Source organism: Erpetoichthys calabaricus, chromosome 5 (genome assembly GCF_900747795.2).
Source record: "Erpetoichthys calabaricus chromosome 5, fErpCal1.3, whole genome shotgun sequence".
NCBI lineage: Eukaryota > Metazoa > Chordata > Cladistia > Polypteriformes > Polypteridae > Erpetoichthys > Erpetoichthys calabaricus.
Window position 1 is genome coordinate 133,816,895 of NC_041398.2, and position 23,544 is coordinate 133,840,438.

The 23,544-nt window shown below is 35.3% G+C and overlaps 1 protein-coding gene across 8 annotated transcripts in view; it reads left to right on the forward strand.

Annotated features, from left to right (window-relative positions):
* LOC114651939 (calcium uptake protein 3, mitochondrial-like) overlaps positions 1–22,244 on the forward strand; it is a 174,207-nt gene extending 151,963 nt beyond the window's left edge. For 7 of the 8 annotated variants that reach the window (XM_051928644.1, XM_051928647.1, XM_051928645.1 and 4 more), the window contains 3 exons: positions 1,878–1,986; positions 3,473–3,630; positions 21,408–22,244. In XM_051928644.1, coding sequence (XP_051784604.1) covers positions 1,878–1,986; positions 3,473–3,630; positions 21,408–21,509 — 369 coding nt within the window. In that variant the 3' untranslated portion in view covers positions 21,510–22,244. Of the gene's footprint in view, positions 1–1,877; positions 1,987–3,472; positions 3,631–17,004; positions 17,074–21,407 lie in introns of all 8 variants that reach the window. The other variant, XM_051928646.1, reaches the window with a different exon arrangement.
* The last annotated feature ends 1,300 nt before the right edge of the window (positions 22,245–23,544 follow it).

Here is a 23,544-nt window from a genome sequence, read left to right on the forward strand (position 1 = left end):
TACTTTTTTTTAATATGACATATTGTTATATGAATATGTAATAAATGAAAATGTGATAAATCTGCCTTTGATTAAGTAAATATGCTTGAATTTAAAAACAGGTAACTAAGTCAGATAACACACCTAAATGCTATGTCATGCATACATTTTCTAACTTGTAAAACTAAAGAAAAAATATATACATGAAATGATTGAAGCAAAACTTCTGTCATGAGTCTGCAGAATTTTCTTTGAATACTTGTTTTAACATAAGGTCACATGTTATAAATAATATGAACTTTTGAAAATAAATGCTGTTGCATGATCCTTTCTCTTTGACTTTGAAAGTGTTAAAGCTCTCTTTTGAAATTTCTTTATATCGTAATGAATATCTTATGGGCTTTAGATACTGTAATTCAATCCCTTTCTCTTTTTCAGTGGTGCACATATTCTTCTAGGTTTTGATGGTTCTGTTCCTGCATTATACTTAATGCTGTAGGTGGTCATTAGTAGACAGCTATTGTTGATCAAGTGGAACTTACCAGTAGGTTCAGAGATAAGTCCAAAGAGTTCCGTGAAGAAAAAGTAGAATAGCATTGAACATAGCTCATTAGTTAGTGCAACAGAAAATGTCTGCTGTCAATGGAGTATGCTCCCAATAAAAGAATCTAGTGGTAGATGAACGCATCAGTGAAAATCAATGGGATTGGTGTTACAAGCAATCTTTCAGGCATTGGGATGTTTTGAATATATCCCTTTTGTTTGTGTTAATGCATGTATCAGGTTAGTCTGTCTTAAAAAGCTTACAGAATGTTAGTTTTGTTTTAAATGTGTATAGTTTGTTAGTGTTGACAAGGTGAATTGATGAAACAAGAGCTTCCCATGCTATTATTTAGATAACCTGCTTTTAAACTTTAGACACTGTTTTTAAAACAACTTGCAAAAAGCAGTTATAGAAAATCTAGAATTGTATCTGTATACTCTTTAACAATGTTTTAAGTAGACTTAAAATTGTGTTGTACTTTCAACGTAAGCTTCAAATGTGAGATAATGGAAAAAATTAGACGTTAAACATGATTCTTTTCATTTTCATGTTTACTTTTAATAGTAACAGGATTTCACATTTAGTGGAAGTAAGGCCACAAGGACCCAGTGAATCTCTTGACAGTCCTAATTATTCTCAGCCATTTCAAGTACTGGTACTGATTGTAAAATATCTAATCCTCTAAATTCTGCCAGTTGCTATATCAGTTAATTTCTCAGTACATTTGTAAAGGCAAGGAAGAAAGTGCTAAGAAGCAAGTGAAAAACTAATAGTGAACAATACAACTTCAGTCCTTCTCTCCTGGGGAAGTAAGGAAAATCTATCCATAGAATATTCCAGTTTAGTCCATTAATTAAGTTGTGAAGGGCTAGAGTGTCTCCAGGCAGCATGCTAGTCTGTCATAATGCATCCTCACACACATTCACACTGGGTCAGTTTAGTATTACCAGTCAATCTAGCGTGCACATCTTGGGGTATGCATTAAAATTAGTGCCTAGAGATGGGTATATAAATCCCATAAGAAAGGATAAATGGACAGATTATCCTTGTTAAGGAGGTAGTGGTTGCAGGTTGAACTTATTGTGTATATTGGAATAAAAAAACTTGGGTGGTAAAAACGGTGTGATTAAATGTTCTGTATATCCAGTCCCTTATAAAATGATTTGGAAAAGTTTAGAAAAGAAAAATATATTCCAAGATCATATTTTTTCTACTTTTTTTTATTGTTCTCAAAATGCATTTTACTTGATTTCTTCACATAGCACATAAAAATGTTTTGGTTTGACCTTTATTGCTTTTTCCATATGTGTTTTATGGTTTGGCTTCATTTACAAATGTGCATTTTACATTTCAGGGTATCACATTTGATGAATTCCGATCATTTTTCCAGTTTTTGAACAATCTGGAAGACTTTGCCATTGCAATGCAGATGTACAATTTTGCAAACAGGTCAGTTGGTCAAGGTGGGTATCTGTTTTATTATATTACCTGAATTACATTTTAGTAAACTACTAGATGATTTTACTAGTTCAAGAAAATGGGATTCACAGCATCACAAAGTTCACAAAATATGCCAGTTGAATTCAGATGAGACTGTTAAGTCATTTGTTTAGAAATATAAAATTATAATATGCGGTTTGTTCCCATCTTGTACCCTATGGCATCATGTAATGATGTGTAGGTAAGAATGCTATGCTTCCTACTAATAAAAATAAATAAAAAACATTTCTTATACCATTGTCAAATATTGCAAAATACATTGAAGTCAATGGGAAAGCAGGAACTGAACTAGTTTTGAATGGCATACAATGGTGCAATGGTGTTGTAATTGAGAGCTATGGATGTGTTTTCCTACTATACTGGACTGATTATTGTGGCCAAAAATGTGATCTGATCTGGCAGTGCCAACCACTGTGCCTTAGGCAGCAAAATACATAGACGGAATGATAACCACAAACAAAGTACAACAAATGGCCACAAATTAGCATTAATTAAAAAATACATGTATCATTGTGCTAATATTTTATTTTTAATTGTGTTTATTTTATTTCAGTTTTAGTTTTGCTTATAATCTGTGTTTCATCTATTGTTCGGTGTCCTTGAGTGTTTAGAAAGGTGCCTACAAATAAATAAAATGTATTATTATTATTATTATTATTATTAATTGAGTTCTTGGCTGTACAACTAAATGTTGGCATGACTGGCTTGTTCTATTGATTGAAGTCACAGCAATGGGTATAGCTGGAAGGGTATATCAGCTCCTGGATCTTTGCTCCAACGCATAGCTAATTATGCATGCAAAGCATCATGGGTTGCTGGCAAAAAAGTGTTAATCTAAGCCAGCTGCAAGATGAATTTACAGAAAAATATTTGGTGAAAAAGGTCACTGGCAAATACAGCATATTCATTTTGAAAAGGCTCTTACCCTAACATTCTTGTTTTTATGAAGTATGAATTTATCTAGAGTTCCCAAAGAAAATACATTTGAGCAAAGGGATATTATGCAAATCCTGACTGATAGTTGAAATCTTGGAGAAAATGTAAATCTTGGCTAACAATTTAAGCCAAATCTCTGTAGCTGTGAAATAGTTACGTTAACCACTGCTCTATAGTGCTCACTATAAAGGCAGATGCGTAAACTAAATTATGAAACAATTTCTGTTTTACCAAGGAATAAATATATTTAACCCAAATGATGTGTCTTTTGCAGATTGCACCTAGCAGTGATGGCATTGTGTCTTTTGTGTTTCAGAGGCCATAAGTGAAAAAAATATCAACAAATTAATTTAGCAAAAAATGCAATTGTATGTATATATAAAAACCTCTGGATTTTTTATGTGAATTCTTAGTTCATCTGTATAGTCTGACCTTGACCTACTTCTGGACACTAGTCAGAGCAAGGCAATGATATGCATGTATATAATATAAATTTTATTGTTTCTTTTACAGATGAGTTTAAGCGTGCAGTTTATGTAGCAACAGGTTTAAAACTTTCTCCACATTTGGTCAACACTGTCTTCAAAATCTTCGATGTGGACAGAGATGATCAGCTTAGCCACAAAGAATTTATTGGGATTATGAAGGACAGACTACATAGAGGATCTCGAGTAAGCTCAGTGTTTAACCTGATAATCTTAGTACATCTTTTTAACTTTGTGTTGTCTAATTCACATTTTTTGTGTATTAGCACCATTCCTGTTATGATCTGATGAATACTGTACTTGCATCTGCATGCAAATACGTATATGTATATATATATATATATATATATATATATATATATATATATATATATATATATATATATGTACATACATATATATATATATATATATATATATATATATATATATATATATATATATATGTATGTACATGTATATATATATGTATGTGTGTGTGTGTATATATATATATATATATATGTATATGTGTATATATATATATATATATATATATATATGTATATATATATATGTCCTATAAAGCTTCTTTATCTTTTATAGTGCATGCAACAGTTTGAAAGTCAAGAATATTTGCCCATTTCAAAAACTATTATTTTTATTTCAGTTATAGTTTTGTCATAATTGCAGCATTATTTGATGTGCTAGATGTTTTATACATGCTGTGTTCTTTCATTTATTTTTTTTTTATTTTTACTATACTTATTCCTGAATTATAGTATCTGAGCAGATGGCTACATAAAAATATTGTACTATGCTCCAGGTGGGTTTCTTTTGCTCACTAACAAAGCAGAGCAGTATCAGTTCACACCTAAATAAGCGATAATATCAAGCGTTGCTTTGTAGATTGTTTACGATTGTATTTGTATATGAAACACCTGTCTTTTTGATTTAAACTATAAAGAATATAGGAAAAATGATCTGCTAGGAAATCCTGTCAACTTCAGCACTTAGATGAAAATTACTATATATTTATTCCTCCTTTTCCATTTGTTAGTTTTATATGTCTCACCTCCATTTGTTTAGATTGCTATCAAAATACTGTCAACTAGCATATTGTAATACTGTTTTAATGAGTAATTCAGATGTGTTTATGAAGTCTAAATCAGATGGGATTTAAAATGCATGTAAAGTAGTTTTTTTAGTAAAAACACTATGTGAAATGCAACACTGTGTAAAACAATTAGTAATTGTATAAAAATGGTAAGGTGCAAGTGCAAGATAAGCAAGTGTCATTATGGCAAAAATTAGTGTAAAACAAGGGAAGCTCTTTTCACTCTTATTACCCAGTATAATTAAATTAGAACATTTATACTGTTTAGTAAAAGGTATTGTAAATTTAGTAATAATATACTATATGTTTATAGACCTTTGAACTAATTTTTAAAATTATGCTAGGTTACACAAATGGTAAAACAAATGTTAATTTATTATTACCTAATCAATCAGCCACATTAAAGCCTCCTGCCTAATAGTGTCTAGGTCCCCCTCATGCTACCAAAACAGCTCTGGCACAACAAGGTGTGGGCTCCACAAGACCTCTGAAGGTGTATTGTGGTATCTGGCACCAAGACATTTGCAGCAGATCCTTTAACTCTTATATGTTGCAAAGTGGGGCCTCCATGGCCTTGTTTTTCCAGTTCATCTTACAGATGCTCGATAGAATTGAGATCTGGGAAATTTTGAGGTCAGGTCAATGCCATAAAGGGATGTACGTTGTCAGCTACAGTATTAAGGTAGGAGGTACATGTGAAAGGCATATCCACAACAATGCCAAGATCTAAGGTTTCCCAGTCTAAAAAAATCACACTGTCTCCACTGGTTTGACTTCTTCCCATAGTGCCATCCTGTTGCCAATTATTCCCAAGGGAAGCAACGCACGTGATCAAAAAGAAAATGTGATTCATCAGACCTGGGCACCATCTTCTGTTGCTCCATAGTACAGTTCTGACACTCACCTGCACATTGTAGGCGCTTTCAGTGGTGAATAGTGGTCAGCATGAGAATTCTGACTGGTTTGTGGCTACGCAACTTCATACGCAGCAAGATATAAAACACTGTGTGTTACAAATCCTTTCTCTCATGATCAGCATTACATTTTTCAGCATTTTGTGCTACAGTGCCTCTTCTGTGAGACTGGTCCTTGTCAAAATCACTCAGATCCTTACACTTGCCCATTATTCCTGTTTCCAACTGTGATGGTGCAGGTCCTGCTCCCTCTTCCAGATTTGGGAACCTCTTGAACCCGACATCGTCAATAACGTAACGGAATGAGCTGGCAGATGAGGACAAATCACACATAGAGCAAGGGGAGGGTGTGAAGTGTGCAAGTTTTATTAAACAAATCAAAACTAAACAGTGTCCAAAGTGCAGGTCTCAAATTTGATAAATAATCCGTAGAAACAGAAAAATCCAAATGTTCAAAATCAGGCTAAAATGAGACTAAAAACCAGCAACAGTCATTGGGACAAATGAGCCAAGCACAACTCCTTCCATGTCTCCCCAGTTCACCCATGGCTTCTACAGCCACAGTCCTCTCACTCCCGACATCCGTCTTGGCTGCCTCCATCAACGTCTACCAGACCTCTCGAGGTCGGTTGTCCTCTTGTCATCTTCTACACCCTTAAAGTTGTTTCTCGGATCCCTGGAGAGAATGCCACCTCGATCGCACCCACTTTTCACTTTCATTGCCCCAATGCCTCACTCTCATCTGCCAATCTCTTTCACTTTTCCTCTTTCCTTTCATTTGTTTCTTTCTCCTCCTTTTTCCTTTGCCAGCCCATACATATATGGCTCCATGCGCTCAGAGCTTCAATCATGCATCGCAGGAAGACAATGAAGAAATTGTGAAAGATCTCACCCTCACATGCAGGTGCGACTCACCCCAATTACCTAATCAACTCCCCGCAGCTATGGAAGCGCACCCACAGAAACTGACATGGCCAAATGGATTATTTATTAAAAACTGGCCATTCTTTCAGAGCTGTAGACCCACTATAGCCAAATGGATTATTTATTAAAAACTGGCCATTCTTTCAGAGCCGCAGACCCGCTATATCACACTGCCCCAATTACCTCATCAACTCCCCGCTGCTACGCAAGTGCGCCCACGGAAACTGACATGGCCAAATGGATTATTTATTAAAAACTGGCCATTCTTTCAGAGTCGCAGACCCGCTATAGCCAAATGGATTATTTATTAAAAACTGGCCATTCTTTCAGAGCCGCAGACCCGCTATATCACTCCAACACATTACCTTCAAAAACTTTGACGGTTCACTTGCTGCCTAATATATCCTTCTCCTTGGTAGGTGCCATTGTAATAAGATAATCAATGTTATTCACTTTACCTGTAAGTAGTTTTTATGTTTTAGTTCATTAGTGTATATTTCTGGTGTTGCGTGCTCCGGCTCAATTTAAAATATACTGTCATGAATAGCCAGCTTTTAATGTGCACCCTGAGTTGAAAAAATGCCGCAATAGAACCTAAGTTTACAACTCTGTATGGTACTGCTGGATTACTTGTTTACATAATTCATATTGGAGACAGCTAGGTGTACATATGAAAGGTGTTACAGTAAACTGTATTTTATACTAAAGTATTTAAAATATGCTGATTAAAATGTAGTAATGAGCCAAACAAATTAGTAAAAGTGAAATGGTCATAAAATGCTAGTTGATACTTGGTTGTTGTAAGGTTAGAAAAATCAAGCTTTTTCTAGACAAAGTACCAGTGTATATGTAGAGTTAATGATTACTATAAACAACAAAAAAAGCTATTTTACTTAGCCCACTAAGGCTTCTAATTTGTTGTCTTACTGTCTGTCTCATTCAGATGTTTTTGTTTCCTTGAATATTTTTGACACTGAATTTGGAAATATAGTTTGGGTTCTTATAATAAAAAAATAGGTCTGATTGAAGAAAGGTAGCTGATTGTAACGATTTTTGTAATGTACACTAATTTGAATTCATTCAACATAATGTATGCCACATCAGATAAATCTATATGCATTTATTATTATTATCACTCTAAGTTCTAGCTCCATAAAATCTAGAGGTACTGTTTGTTACACCAAGATCAAAAGGATTCTGAATAGCTCAGAAAAAAAAATACATTTTTACTCAGTTTTTGAAGTTCTGAGTTACACTAAAATATAGACAGTGTTCTAAAATGAGTACAGTTTAATATTGAATAGCTGCAAGCTGCTCTGTCAAAATAATTCCAAATACCATAGCAGTAAGTATATATTTTTTGGTGTTATGTTTATGTAATATTTAGCATTTTGTTGCATTATTTATGTTTTCACATTTTGACATTGGCCTACGTTATATTTCCCTTGAGTATCAATGAATCTGAAACACAGTTTGTTTATGTAATAAAGTAAATATTCTTAACATGCAAGCAGTTTTACCACAAAATGGTATATAACACTGAAATTTAGTGTTTTGCAATAACCTGTTTCAAGTCCTGAACTTAACCCTGAAAGAAATATGATTGCTGGAACTGAAATAATTGAAAGCCCATTTTTTCATATGGACACAACACTCATCTTTTTATACTTAAAACAAATTAGGTAATCATTTGGTGCTAAGGGGAAAAAAAATCAAATGTTGTGCCCACACTGGAAAAAGAGAAAAGGTCAGCGACAATACTTTAGACTCCTGCACAACTGAAACATTGTGTTTTTAACCTTCTTTTATTTTTTCATTTTGGGAATAACCTATACTTTTTCCTTTTGTAGACACACATTGATGCAAAACTTCACCAACTCTTTTTGTTAAGTGCTTATTTGCCCTTCTTGTGTTGTTAGGTTTTAGGTGGCAAACTACTAATATTCTGTGAAAAAATTTACAAATATTTGCAAAACCCAAAAAGATTTTACTTTTCCAGAGAGGACTGTTTTATATAAATTAACACCTCAATGTCTTAATTTTGTTATCATTAATTTTGAAAAAATTAAACATGCATTTTTTTGTACTTGAGGAAAGAAAAAGTTCAACTTTCTTTTATGAGTCAATTATACTAATTATTCAGTTTCTTTAGGTAATTCTGTGAACATTTTCATTACTAATATAATTGAAAATTTTGTTTTCTGTTATTCTTCACAGACTGCCCTTGTGCTTTACAATTCTGCCACCTACTGTTAGATAGAAAAATATTTCACTCTTTCATATGGATGAACGAAGAAACAAATTTGGAAATTGTTTCATCTTTATTATTTACTAAAATATCATTTTATAATACAAATAGAGAAAATTGCCAAGAAAAGTGTGGATAATTTATTAAAGTACTCAGGAAGCACTGTTTTTTTTTTATTAACCATCCCAACATCTGTAGAATGTTACCATACCATACCATACCATTTTTATTTGTTAAGCACTTAAAAGCACAGCATTACAACTGACCGAAGCGCTGTACAGTTAAAACAAGCAAGACTAAAAGCAAAATATTAAAAACAAACATTAAGAGAGAATTAAAACAGAGACACTAAAAAACAGGTCAGGGGACCCAATAAAACAGAGAAATAGCAAAAAGCAAGTGGAAATAAGACAGGTTAAGAATTAAAAGCCAATGTGAAGAAGTGAGTTTTTAGGTGTGATTTGAATGTGGCGACTGAAGTGGCTTGCCTAACCACTAAAGGTAAGGAGTTCCAGAGCCTGGGTGCACAGACAGAAAAAGCCCTTTCACCACGAGCTTTAAAATGTGCCTTGGGAATGGTTAGGAGCAGCTGATCTGCGGATCTAAGAACACGAGGGGGATTGTGACGATGGAGCAAGACACTCATGTAGGCAGGGGCTAGACCATTTAGTTCCTTATAGGTTAAGAGGAGTATCTTAAAATCAATTCTGAAGCTAACTGGCAGCCAGTGTAGGGTTTTTAAAATCGGTGTAATGTGTTGGCTTCTGCTGCTTCCAGTTAAAAGCCTTGCAGCCGCATTTTGAACCAATTGGAGTCTCGAAAGAGTGGCTTTACTAATACCATATAGGCAGGAATTAGAATAGTCGAGCTGGGACGTAATGAATGCATAGATTACTGATTCCAGGAGGTGGTAAGGCAGAATTGGTTTGAGTTTGGCAATTCGCCTGAGATGGAAAAAGCAGGATTTTACTGTGCTGTTGACTTGAGCATCCATTTTCAGGACCATATCCATTTTGATTCCAAGATTGGAAACAGACGAAGTTACTGGAATGGGAAGAAAGTCGAGGCCAAGGGGTAGGGTCTGTTTGCGGTCGAGACTAAAAACAATGACCTCGGTTTTTGAATCATTCAGGTGAAGGAAGTTTACAGCCAGCCAGTCCTTAATGTCAGATAAGCAGTTGAGAAGAGGTTTAGTGGAGTCAGTTGAGGGAGAAATAAATTTGGCAGTCATCAGCATATAGGTGATACGAGATTGCATGTTTTCTAAAAATTGCACCTAAAGGCAGGATGTAAATTGAAAAAAGTAGTGGCCCCAAAATGGAACCCTGGGGGACACCACATGGGAGTGGGACTGATTCAGATGAAAAATCATCTAGCATGACTCTAAGAGTCCTGTTGCAGAAATATGACCAGGAAAAAAACAATGTATAAGGTGTATAGGTTCAGATTTTAAGTCAATAATCAGAAAAATATGTTGTAAGAATGGTAATAAAATAAAGATTTTCAAGTGGATGTGTCAGATGTACAAATATTAAGTAGACAGATTAACACAAATGGCCAGTAATTCTCTAAGCTACCTTGGGTAATAAATACAAAGTCACACAACCAGAGCTCACTGCCCATCTGACCTGAAATGTTCTGCCCCAGTCTAAACCAGTGTACAGTTGTCTACTTTCATTCAGTTAAACTTATGCTTTTCATCTTTTTTGTGTACCTTTTAAACGGCTGCTTTTTCTCCTAATGCATACTTTTAAAAGTCTGCACAGGACTTCCCAAGACAAACCTTAAGTGCTAGCTTCTAGAGGTTCAGCTGTCTTCTTGATGAAAATAAGCTTTACAAACATTTATTTTAAATGAAGAGTATGAATATGTACAGTATGTGTGCATGCGTGTGCGTTGTTGTGGGCTATGATTCCATACAGGGCTAGGTCGTGAATTGTGCTTAGTACTGCTGGGAATTTAGCCCCCTGTAGCACCTGATCTGCATGGATGAATGGGTAGAATTATTTTACAAGCATAGAGCTAGATTATAATTATGTTCTTTATTTATTTAATAGGTCAATTAACATGGAAAGGGTTGTACAGTGAGTTTGAGTAATAGACTTAATCAGTGCTCTTGTGATTTACAGTGCAGTGCCATAGTCAGTAAGCAGCACTGCCTAGTAGTGTCACTTGTTGTGTAAACAGTGCTTTTAGAAATGCCCATTTTCCATTGACAGCATACAAGTTTGTTTGACTAAGGCCTATAGACTGTAGAACTTGAATGTTGCAGAACCAGAAGAAGGACTATTATAGCTCTGTTATTTATTGCTTGTCAAAACTTTTGTTTTAGTATTCTGTGCCAGAGGTAGCTTGCAGTGATTTAAGTCCACGAACTGGTGCGATGAGTAAGATATAGCATTCATGAGTTTCAGGAGAACAAGAAAATAGTCTGACATAGTCTTGGAATTTAGTAAAGTAGTAATAGTAGTTCTGCTGTAATGTCAATGTATAAAATGTAAATATTTGTTACACCAGGGTTTACAGGCATTTTTAACTCAAAGTCTTCCAAAATGTCATCACTTGGGCAGGACCCCAAAATAATATATAGACAATTCTACAAAAATAGCCATTATCTTGGATCTTGATTTCTAACAGTTCAAAAACATGACTTTGGATAATAGCAGACCTACTGTTCCAAGTAAACACTTAAGTATAGCTCACTATTGATGCATATGTGACTGCATAGCATGTAATAGCTCTAGGCCGGGGCATTCAACCTTTTTTCTTGATGTACCACCTCCTGCAATTGAAATGTTTTGTACCTCCATTGTTTCACCCTCTTAATTGTTAAGTACTAAACTTTTAAAATAGTAGGACTGACTGACAGTTATCCATTTTGCTATGACCTGAACATAAATCCTTGGCTTAAAAAGCCTCCTCCAGACACTCTTAACATCAGCTTTTTCTTGACTGGGTCTCTCTTTGTGATTAGAACATTAGAACAATCTATACAAGAACAGGCTATTCAGTCCAACGATGGAACATCTGTATCTTATCTAATGAACGATCAATCACAGATCAAGTGGTTGGCCAGAGATGGCTGTTCATGGTACCATCTAACCCAAACTTGAACAAAGAGACATAACTCAACAACTGGGAGATTTTATGGACAAAAAGGATGAGATTATGTGAATCCAAGAAACCAATAGTAAGACATCTTTTCCTTCCTTTATAAACTTTGGCACAACCCATGTCTTTGTTTCCTTTATCAGCTTTCTGCTATCAACCTGATCATAACTTCTGCTGTTATAGCAGAGATCTAGCAAAGGTTAGAGCAATCCCTTTAACTCCGGCAGGATTCTTTGCTGGACTAGAAGAGTGGAAAACTCAACTTAATTGGATTTAGACAAGGGAGCATTATGTGCAAACCTTGCTAATATAGCAAATGCACAAGGAGATGAAGACTTTGGTTAAAGCCACTCATTTGTCCTGCTGAAAATGGAAGCTTTGTGATAACCAGCTGCCCAACAGACGTGATTTTGCTAGCAACAAGGCCACCAACACAGTGTGTTTGAACCTCAGTGGGGAACCATATGGTGTAACCAAGGCTATGAAGCAGAAGAACACCTGGACAAAGAAAGAAAGCCTATTGAAGATAACACCATATGTCTGGAGAAAGCGGACCAGCAAAGGAACAAAGCCTCATCTACACAAGACCATAAGTACACCTTTGATTCCGAAAACTATTAATTGTAACTTAATATATAAGATAAAGCCAGCTTATGTATTATGGTACTGGTGTCACTGTAACTGAAGGGTTGTGACCTTGTTCATAAATTGTACAGATCTCTTAATATTTCTATTGTCCCAGGTGGAAAGTGAAGTACAGATCTTTCACTCAGCCTACATTAATTTGGTGTCCCTGGTTGTGGGCGCCTTGTTAATTGTTTTAATTAATTACAGGCATTGCCAAAGGCAAAACTGGTAATTAATTGAGTGACCACATTGATCCTTTTCCTACACAAGGCACAACTAAAGGTGGTAGTTCTTTAATTTGTCCCCTCCTTAATATTGCATTTAGGAATTTTTAACAATGAATTATGGATAGCTTTTTGTGTGTGTCTGCACTTTTTCTAAAAGCGCTTGAATTAAAACATACAGTAGTGAGAGTGGAATGTCATGGGATCTTAAATATCAAAAAAATATAGCTATGGTATTGCATATTTTGCAAAAGACTTGATCATAGCAGATTAAGTCTTATGTTTCATAAACAAAACTGGAAAGTGATGTAGCCTTCTTTTTGATTTTTGTAATGTAAGGTATATACAGCACTCAGGCTATGGAAATACAAATGAATTTAGAGTAGAGGATTATTTATTTGCAGATACATTTTAATTAAATAAATTCTGAAGATAAAAAGCACAGTAATATGATGACATTCATTTATAATTGAATGTTTTTATGAAAATATTAGAATGATGGTGATGAAAATCAAGTGCTTTCCCCATAATACAGTGAGCCTGTGAACTTGAATTGATATATGGTATAATTAATTTACCAATTTTCCTCATATGCTTTTCATTGCAGTCTTTTCTGTTTATAAAATAACATTAATGGGTTTAGATCTTTAAGATGTTAAGTTACATAGTAAGGCTTGTTCTGTGTGTTTTGTCACCATAGTCGGTTCTTTTATGTACACTAATACTAATCAAAATCCGTTATTAAAGAGAATTTGTGAATTTGTTTATCTGTGTATGATGCACATATTACCTAAGCTGAAAAAATATTTTATTTTCCATTCCATTCTGCTGTCTGAGTGCAGCTACCTTTTGTCTTGAATAGCCTGTGTGAGAACATAGTTTAAAAGTAAATTTTATGGAGGGAAACATTAGAAAATAGTAAGAGAAAATGTAAGTTATTAGAAACATCATGTCAGCATGAACAGTAGTAAGATTATCAGTCAAGATAATACCAATAGCAAGTTTTTGTCAGTTCTTATAGGAAAATGTGATTTAAATGTCAAAATATTGAGTGGAAAAAATATAAAAGTAACTGAAAAGGATAATCAATAGATAAGATTACTTTAAAATATTGTCTTAAACAGATTAATAGATGGTGTGTTACAGGCAGATAGTTTTCTTTGTTGTAAAAGTACCAAAAAGTCAATATTCCAAAGGGTTTCAACAGTGGAATACAGGGACAGCAGCAGGAACAAATATTGAGGAGCATAGGCATCAGTTTTTTTTTCCTTCCTTTTTCCAGGTAAGTTTCAAAATATTGAAAGCAACTATTGGAGATGAGCAAGGTGAAAGTTTAAGTATGTACTGTAGCTAAAGTACATTTTTCAATTCAGAAAGAAAATCTTGAAAGTTCTAGTCTGTTAATTGTAATTTTCATTCAGTCAAGAATTAGCAAAGTGATCGCATAGAACTTCAGAATGAAGAAGAAAAGATAATTGAATCAACATTTTATATACTATATCTGAGCCTTGAGAGAATTTTTCTTCAAAAATGCTTTGCATTAACAGTGCAAAGAACATTTTTTTATAAAAGAAAGAGAAGAAAGTTGATTGTGTCCTGTTTTAAGAAGAATAAGTTTTGCATCTTTATACAAACAGTAGTTCTTATAAAATGTATAGTTAAAATTTCTAAGGCTGAACATCATTAGTAGGCATTCATTAAGCAGGGACAATGATTACAAAATCATCCAAAGACTGTTCAAGTACCATATCATCAAGTAAATGTATGTATACAATATATGTAATACATACAGTAAGCAGAAGATTGCACTCATGAGACTACGATAAACTTGATTTAACTAAAAAATGTAATGAGGGGATTTATGAAGAAGAATAAACAAATGTAGGTAAACCAGAAGGGGTAGTCAAAATATTGTATAATTACAAAAAAATCATATGCCACTGTATGCTTTAATAATACAAATAAATGACCCTGACCAACTGATGGTATTGCTCTTCTACTTTTCCATATCAAGAACTGTACGATTCACCCCTTCTCACCACCCTCCTCTCTCTCTCTGTCAGAATTAACACTGGGCCACTTCCTTCTGTCAGACAAGCTCTTTCCACTCATTCCTCTAGAGTGGCAAACTCTGTTTATGTTGTCTATATTAACATTTATGACTTATTAACATTTGTGTTGTTTATGAAGCATCTATTTCAGCCAATACATTTTAATTAGAAACTAACAACATAGTTATTGCAATATTTTAGGACCTCTTACTCCATAATTAGTTAGAAACACATTATTTTTGTGGTTTTATTTCACTTTTAAACATAACATAGAACTATTACCTTTAAGTAGGGTCCAAAGAGGCAGTCCTTATTCTGAAGCACAAATGAGTGCAGGTTCTGATTTTCAAAATTTCTGTTGATCAGATGCCAATTCTTCATTTTATTTAAACATTGGATTTAAACACTGGATAGCATGGCTGGTCAGTACACTGGTGAGTGCTGTACAGAGGGGAGGCAGAATCTGTGCGTTTTTTCTAGTTGATTCTGGGGTTCATCAGGGGTGTGTTCTTGCTCCTACTCTTGTTCAATGCTTGCATGGACTACTTGTTGGGCAAGGTTGTGGCGTTCAATGGCTGTGGGGCATCAGTTGGTAAAGAAAGATTCACTGATCTTGACTTTGCTGACAATGCTGTGATCCTGTGCAGAGTCAATGGAGGCTCTTATCAGGGCTCTCGAGAGACTGAGCGAGGAGTCTGAGTGTCTGGGCTTGCGAGTGTCCTGGATAAAATCCAAGATCCAGGCCTTTAATGATCTCTTGGGCACAGCCATCAGCAGTGTGTCTATCTGCAGAGAGAGTGTTGACCTTGTCGAGAGATTTACTTACCTCGGCAGCAACATTCGTGTCTCTGGTGACTGTTCCTATGAAGTCACTAGACGACTTGGGAGAGGCATGGGGGAGTCATGAGGTCACTGGAAAAGGGTGTGTAACGCTCCCGATATCTATGCAAAATGATGAAGGTCCAAGTCTTTAGAGTCCTGGTGCTTCATGTTTTGCTATGTGGTTGCGAGACATGGATGCTATCCAATGACCTGAGATGAAGACTGGACTCCTTCAGTACTGTGTCTGTTTGGAGAATCCCTGGGTACCGCTGGTTTGACTTTGTGTCGATTGAGTGGTTGCTCACAGGGTCCCGAATGAGGCACATTACCTGCATTGTGAGGGAGCATCAGTTATGGGACTATGAGAGTGATCCAGCTCACAAGATCCTTATTGTTGAGGACCCAAGTAACTGGACCAGGCTAAGGGGACACCCACGTAACACCTGGCTGTGGCAGATAGATGGTCATTTCCAGAGGGTGGGATTGGACTGCTTGTCTGCCAACCAGGATCCCAAGCTGTTTCATCTCGTGGTGGTTGTGGCAACACGCTGTACCAGTGCATGCTTCCCAACCTGACCTGACCTGATTGTTTAAATTGTTTAAACTAAGTTTGAGTTTATACTTTTCTCTTTAAAGAAGTGTAAAAAATATTTAAGATAGGAATTATATAAAAAAAACACTGTATCCCACAAATTGCCTATTTTCCATAACTCCATTTAGAAAAATATAAGAATAAAGCATTAGTAAACTGCAGTCCTGTCCAATATATGTCACAATAATCATACACTGTGTTTGATGCAAAAAGTAGAAATCTTAGTAATGAAAAATTCCATAAAAACGTCACCTCTGATTACATGATTGTTTGCCACTGATGTGTTGCTTTCATGTGGTGACATTTGACACCATGTATTTTTCAAATTTTGAATGGGCTTGGGTGGTATACAGTATAGGGTTTCACAGCGGCCATATGTTTTCACAGGTTTTGTCTAGTTTCCTCTCATTACCATAAGTTGTGCATAGATTTTTTTTGGTGACTTTAACTTGGACCAGAGTGAGTAAGTGTGAATGTGTGTGTAAGTCTCCCCTCCAATAGCTGAGGTACTTTCCAGGGTTACTTCCTGCTTTTCACTTAGGCACCAACTTTCCACCTCTTTGAAATGCAATTAGCTACCCCAAAATGGATATATGGATAGGTTTCTAAGGATCTTGAAATAGTGCCAATTTATTTTCATTATAGATGTCACTTAATTTGTTAATTCTATTTATTGTTGTAAAGACATAGTAACAGAAAAATGTATAATACAAAGTTGTTTTCCTATTACAGACCTATAGAACTAACATTGTATTTATGTAGATATGTGTGTCTGTGTTTGTCCAAAACTAATGTGCTTTCATTCTGTTAGTAAAACAGAGAATAACACCCTGGTTTTGTTTCCTTTTCCCAACAATGCTTTCTCTTCTGTGACCATTTCACTCTTTCTGCTTGTTGCTGCCCACTGCCCTACTTTCTGTGTGTTTCCACTACTTCACACGCATCCCAAAGGGATATAAAACTGTTCAGAGATATACAACCTTCAAATCTTGCATGAAGAAGGAACTGTCAAACAGATAAGTATGCTCAACTTTTCTAAACAATAAGCATGCAATATCTGAGTTTGGCTAATTGTTCTCCATTTATTGCATATCATTAGCTGATATTATATACTTTTTAAATTTTTAATGTGATTTTGTACTTTTGGGTTTTCAAATTATATACAGTATATATAATGTATATAAATGTATGTACACGTGCGTATAGGTATACAGTGCATCCGGAAAGTATTCACAGCACATCACTTTTTCCACATTTTGTTATGTTACAGCCTTATTCCAAAATGGATTAAATTCATTTTTTTCTTCAGAATTCTACACACAACATCCCATAATTACACCATGAAAAAAGTTTACTTGAGGTTTTTGCAAATTTATTAAAAATAAAAAAATTGAGAAAGCACATGTACATAAGTATTCATAGCCTTTGCCGTGAAGCTCGAAATTGAGCTCAGGTGCATTCTGTTTCCCCTGATCATCCTTGAGATGTTTCTGCAGCTTAATTGGAGTCCACCTGTGGTAAATTCAGTTGACTAGACATGATTTGAAAAGGCACACACCTGTCTATATAAGGTCCCACAGTTGACAGTTCATGTCAGAGCACAAACCAAGCATGAAGTCAAAGGAATTGTCTGTAGACCTCCGAGACAGGATTGTCTCAAGGCACATATCTGGGGAAGGTTACAGAAACATTTCTGCTGCTTTGAAGGTCCCAGTGAGCACAGTGGCCTCCATCATCCATAAGTGGAAGAAGTTCAAAACCACCAGGACTCTTCCTAGAGCTGGCCGGCCATCTAAACTGAGCAATCGGGGGAGAAGGGCCTTAGTCAGGGAGGTGACCAAGAACCCGATGGTCACACTGTCAGAGGTCCAGAGGTCCTCTGTCGAGAGAGGAGAACCTTCCAGAAGGACAACCATCTCTGCAGCAATCCACCAATCAGGCCTGTATGGTAGAGTGGCCAAATGGAAGACACTCCTTAGTGAAAGGCACATGGCAGCCCGTCTGGAGTTTGCCAAAAGGCACCTGAAGGACTCCCAGACCATGACAAAGAAAATTCTCTGGTCTGATGAGACAAAGATTGAACTCTTTGGTGTGAATGCCAGGCGTCACGTTTAGAGGAAATCAGGCACCGCTCATCACCAGGCCAATACCATTTAAATCCCTCAGTTCATGTTAAGTATTTATACCCTTAATTCAGTACTTTGAAGAAGCCCTTTTGACAGACCAATGGGACAAATGTCAAATATAGCCATTTAAAATTAAATCTACAACACATTAAAGCATGCTGAAAGTGAAAAGATCTGTAGTATTTGTGTCCACCAGAGTGCTATGAATGTATACTCTCCTGTACTTTGATGAACTGATAAAAGGGGTATAAACTTTTGTGACTAACTGAACTATATGAGAAGGTTTGAAAACAACATTTATTAAACTGACATCTGTACTCTGTGAAATGGACTATTTGGGAAGGTTGAAGGGTTTTATTTTATTTTTGCTCTGGTGTTTGCTCATAATTGCAAACCACTGGGTGGGACACTTTTGGTGAAATTACTAAGTATGCCTTCACTTAAGACAAGAAGTATCTGACACTAATGAAGGCATGCCACCATCATTTCAATTACTGAGAGAAGGCTGTAAGTGTGACTTTTCCTTTTTTAGGAGTATCATTTTTCTCTGGCCTCTGGCGTTGCAAATTACTCTGTTTAGCTGCTGCTATTGTGTGCTCATATTCATATGCCTTACAGTCAATGATGTTTGTTATATACAATATTGCTACCTTTTCTACAAGCCATTTTTTATTAGATTATTAGTTGTGTTATTACTTCTTTTTTGTCATTGTATGTACAGTTGCAATTAGAAATATTCAACCCCTCACCTCAGAAGACATTATAGCGATATGAATCAAGGTTAATGAAAATATGACTAAAAATCTAATTAAATAGCAAAAAATATTTGACACATTTTTAGTTATTTTGAGAACATAAATTAACTTAAGCTTGAGTTCAAATGAAAAATGTAACTTTTCCTAAATGTACATGTACTTTGTGGAGAATCATTTAGCCTTTATAACTTCTAACAACTGTTTTCAGTAAGTGCTGACAAGCTTCTTAACCCCTCTCTGTTGGAGTCTTTGCCCAATCCTCACATGCAAATGCCTCCAGCTTATTGATGTTTGATGGCTTCTGTACTACAACTGTCTTCTTTAAATCCCACCAAAGATTTTCAATAGGATTTCAATCTGGAGACTAAGAACGCCACTCCAGGATATTCCAGGATTCAATTTCTGAACAGTAATCATCATGTTCCTCTTTAAAATGGCCAGGTATTTCTAGGAATCCATGATGCCAGTTACATGGTCAAGACTGCCAGTTCCAGCAATAGAAAAACATCACCACATCATCGGAGACGCACCTCCGATGCTTGGCTGTGGGGATGGTATTTTTTGGTCATAACCCTTGCCTTTCTCACGCCAGACATCAGTTCATAAAACTGTTTCCCAAAACACTGCAAGCCTACCCAAACTTCTCCTGGCATTTTCTAGTTGACATATGATGTTCATTGTGGTCAAGAGGGAATTGCATCTTGGAGTGCAGCCATGAAGGCCTTGTTTATTCAGTGCTCGTCTTATAGTTGTCACTGAAGTACTTGTCCTGGCCTTCATCTGGTGATCCTGTAGGTGTTTTGCAGTAACACGGTTCTTAGTTATCTTGACTAAGTTGTTAAGGGCTCTTGATGAAATTTTGGGCCTTTTCCTCAGCCAGACAGGTTTGCAGATGTGCCGTAAGTTTTAAACTTCCTTATAATGCTACCCATGGTCCCTCATGAAATGTTCAATTTTTGGGAGATCATCATATTCAGGTGCAATGAATAATTTCCTCTCTCAGCTTTTGCGAAAGCTTCTTTTTCTTGCCCATGATTGCAACTCACGTTCATCACCTTCATGGGTGGTGTTTATATATGCATCACTGTTCATTATTGAATTCCCAAGGGCTTAATTATGTTTTAGCTCTACATTAGGCCATACAAACTAGCAGAAGGTTTTAAAAACAGCAATTTTACTGTATATATGGGTGGAATAATATTATTGTGACATGGCGATATTAATAAAATATCCTATTACTCATGAATACACTATATCATACATTTTCTTTGTTGATTTTACTGATAACGTGGCTAATAAAAGAAGTTCACCAAAGCAGAATCTAGCACTTTGGGGAAAAAAAATTTCATGGGTATATCCTTAGTCTTCAGGGGGTTAAATTTTGCTACACTTCTTAAGTTGGCTGAAATTAATTTTAAATGTTTTAGTTTGTTGATTCAGTCTATCAGAATACTTCCAAACATTCTGCATTATTTTCAGTGCATTCTATTTTTTTCATTTATCAGTATATTTTGGTTCTATTTCAGAATTTCGAATCATGTTAGTCTTCACCACTTGCTGATAGTTTATTCTGAAAAAAAGGAAAAAAAAATCATGTTTTTGAATTTCTCTCCTTGTGTCATAATAAAAGAAAGTGACCTCTTACTGGTTTAGACATTAATATGTCTCAACTCTTACATGTTTCTTTTCTAATACAAATATTTTCAATAACATATGGCTATTTCTCCAGTGGAATTAACCTTATATTTAAATTCTCTCTCAAATAAATGGCCTCTCCACCACTTAACAAACATCTCTTTTTTTATTACTAATGATATATTAGTATACATTTAATTGTACAACACTGCTGCCTCATAGCTTCATGAGGTTTGAAATCCAAGCCTGGCACTAACTGTAAAGAGTTTATATGTTCTTGAGTGAGGGTTTTCTCCTTGTTCAGATCTTCTTTTCACATATTAGACACAAACTTATTAGTTTAATTGGCAACTCTAAATTAGCCAAATGAGTTTGAGTATGTACACTAGTGTGTTCTGTGATGGACTTCTTAACCATCCAGGATTGATTGCTCTCGTGTCACTAATGTTCCTGATATAGTATATTGAATAGTTCGCTTTTTTTAAGGAATGCAGCAAAATGTCTTACATTATGAAATGCATATTGGGTATGTTATTTTTATGTAAATTATAATTTTACTGCATGTGTGGTGTGCTTGTCATCTTATGCAGACCTCAAATTTTGTCACAGTTTAGGTATACTGTATGCAGTATTACAATCTATTAACAATTTTCATGTTATTAAATATGCAGGTATGAGAAGTATTTTATCATGATATTAAAAAATGAAAAATGACAGTGATGTACTTTGAAATTTCTGTATTTCAAAATATTTTTTAATAGCATAGTTAGTAATAGATGCTTTATAATGGATACCTACACTAAAGTGTAACCAATGTTTTTTGTGTTTCTCCTAACAGGTAACTTACACAGATGGTTCTGTGCCATTTGCCACATGTGTGAAGACAGAGATTGGCAAACACTTCAGACATCTGAGACGGCGATATGAAGAAAACATTTAATTTGTGCTTTATAAAAAGGGCTTGTGGCAAATTACATAGTATTGTATGATATTTCATTCTTAAACCATCTCTGACAAACAAGTAGCAATCTATATTCTGGTTTTGAAGATACAATGCATTTTTTCAAGCATTTGCACTTGGTTATAAAGTGTACCTCACTGACTGAAGAACAGTCTATAATTTTGTAATTGTTCTTTATTTATTTGAAACTATTTATCAAGCAAACACTTTTTTGATTACTTATGTGCCTTTTTCTTTAGACTTCTACTTTTCTATTGTGCAGTGAAAGATCTCTTATGAAATGCTTTAATGAAGCACATTGCCTCTAAATTCAATTAGTATAGTATATTGGAGTTTAGTATAAAATTTAACATTTTTGTTCTTTCCTTTATTTCTGTTAAAATATTTATTGCATTTCAAACATGCAATTTTCAGCTTTTTTTTCTTTTTATAAGCCTGCATGACATGAAGAATTTCAGCAATAATAATGAATGTTTTCTATATTTATTGTATTTTTAGTGTACATGATTGTTTAATTTGATATTTCATTCTCAGTTATAGCTATTTATAACCCAGTTATTGTGCCATGCTCCTTAGCATTGCATTCTAGCATTAAAATATATACTGGACATATGTTGCTCATATATTTACTGTATGAAAAATAACTTTAGGTTGAATGACATATCCACTATGTTAAATGCATGAATACACCTAATTGTGTAATTTGTAAGAAAATATTTTTGTTTTTCTCTTCTTTACCAAAAATATAATTTTATCTTAAAATAATTATTCAGTATGCAGTAAATATCTTATTTGATAAATAGATAATTCTTTTGCTTTTATTAAGTAAGGTCATGTTTTTCACATTTATTATGACTGTATATTATAAAAAATAGGCTATTGGGTAATAGAATTTGCATGGGCCTCATAGTGTTAATGACCATGCAGCACTGCAGCTCTCATTAATGTGCTGATGCACGAGTACGGTACATTTATGTTCCATCTGTCAGCAAAAGATCTGAATTACTACATGATTCCATGACAGTAGCAGGCCTCTACTTATGTGGAAGAGACCTGGTTCATACAGAGTAGGGCTTTAGGAATACTTTATATTGTTTCCTTTCAAAGTCAAATAAAATTATTGGTAAAAAAGTTTATTCTGCAGATATATCTATATATATAAAATCCCTATGTGTGTCCAGGTGTCCGTGTGTGGGTGTCTTCTGGTGAAGTGCGCATGCGTGGGGCACGGTGCGATGCGCGATATTACTGTCAGAGAAGGTTACAGGCGTTTTACGGAAATACAAACCAGCATTACTGCGAGAGGAAATTAAAGGTACACAATACAGTGACGCATATTACAGCCACATACAAGCCAGTATTACTGTCAGAGGAGATTAAAGGCATATTACCGACGCGCATGCCTGTATTACCACCAGAGAAAATTAAAGGTATATTACGGACGTACAAGCCCGCGGACGTACAAGCCAGCGGACGTACAAGACGTTATCCTTCAATAAGGGCGCACACAAAAAGCTGAGCCTCAAAAGGGCGACCTTAATTGGGCGCAGCGAATAAAGGCATGCGTAAATAAAGATCTGCACCTTTGTTGCTCTTCACATATTCCAGAGCAATTTGAACTAAATTATCTACGAACGCCTTTATTCGCCGCGCTCAATTGAGGTCGCCCTTTTGAAGCTCGCCTTTTTGTGTGCACCCTTATTGAATAGAGCTGTACAAGAGAGTATTACTGTCACAGAAAATTAAAGACACACAATACACGGCGGCAGCCCACGAAGAACCGTCAGCTCAGCAAGTAACATCAACAAAAGAAAGGCTGAAAGAAAGAAAAATACGACCAACAAAAAGAATGAGGTCAAAGTCCCTTGCCATTTAATATAGACTGTTCCTACTAATGTTTATGCACTACTGTTCTAGCGCCTGTTATTGTAACGGGCTAAATGACTAGTTTTATAATATTAGATTTAATTACATCATGGATGTGTAAACATTCAACATGGAAAATAAGTGCAGT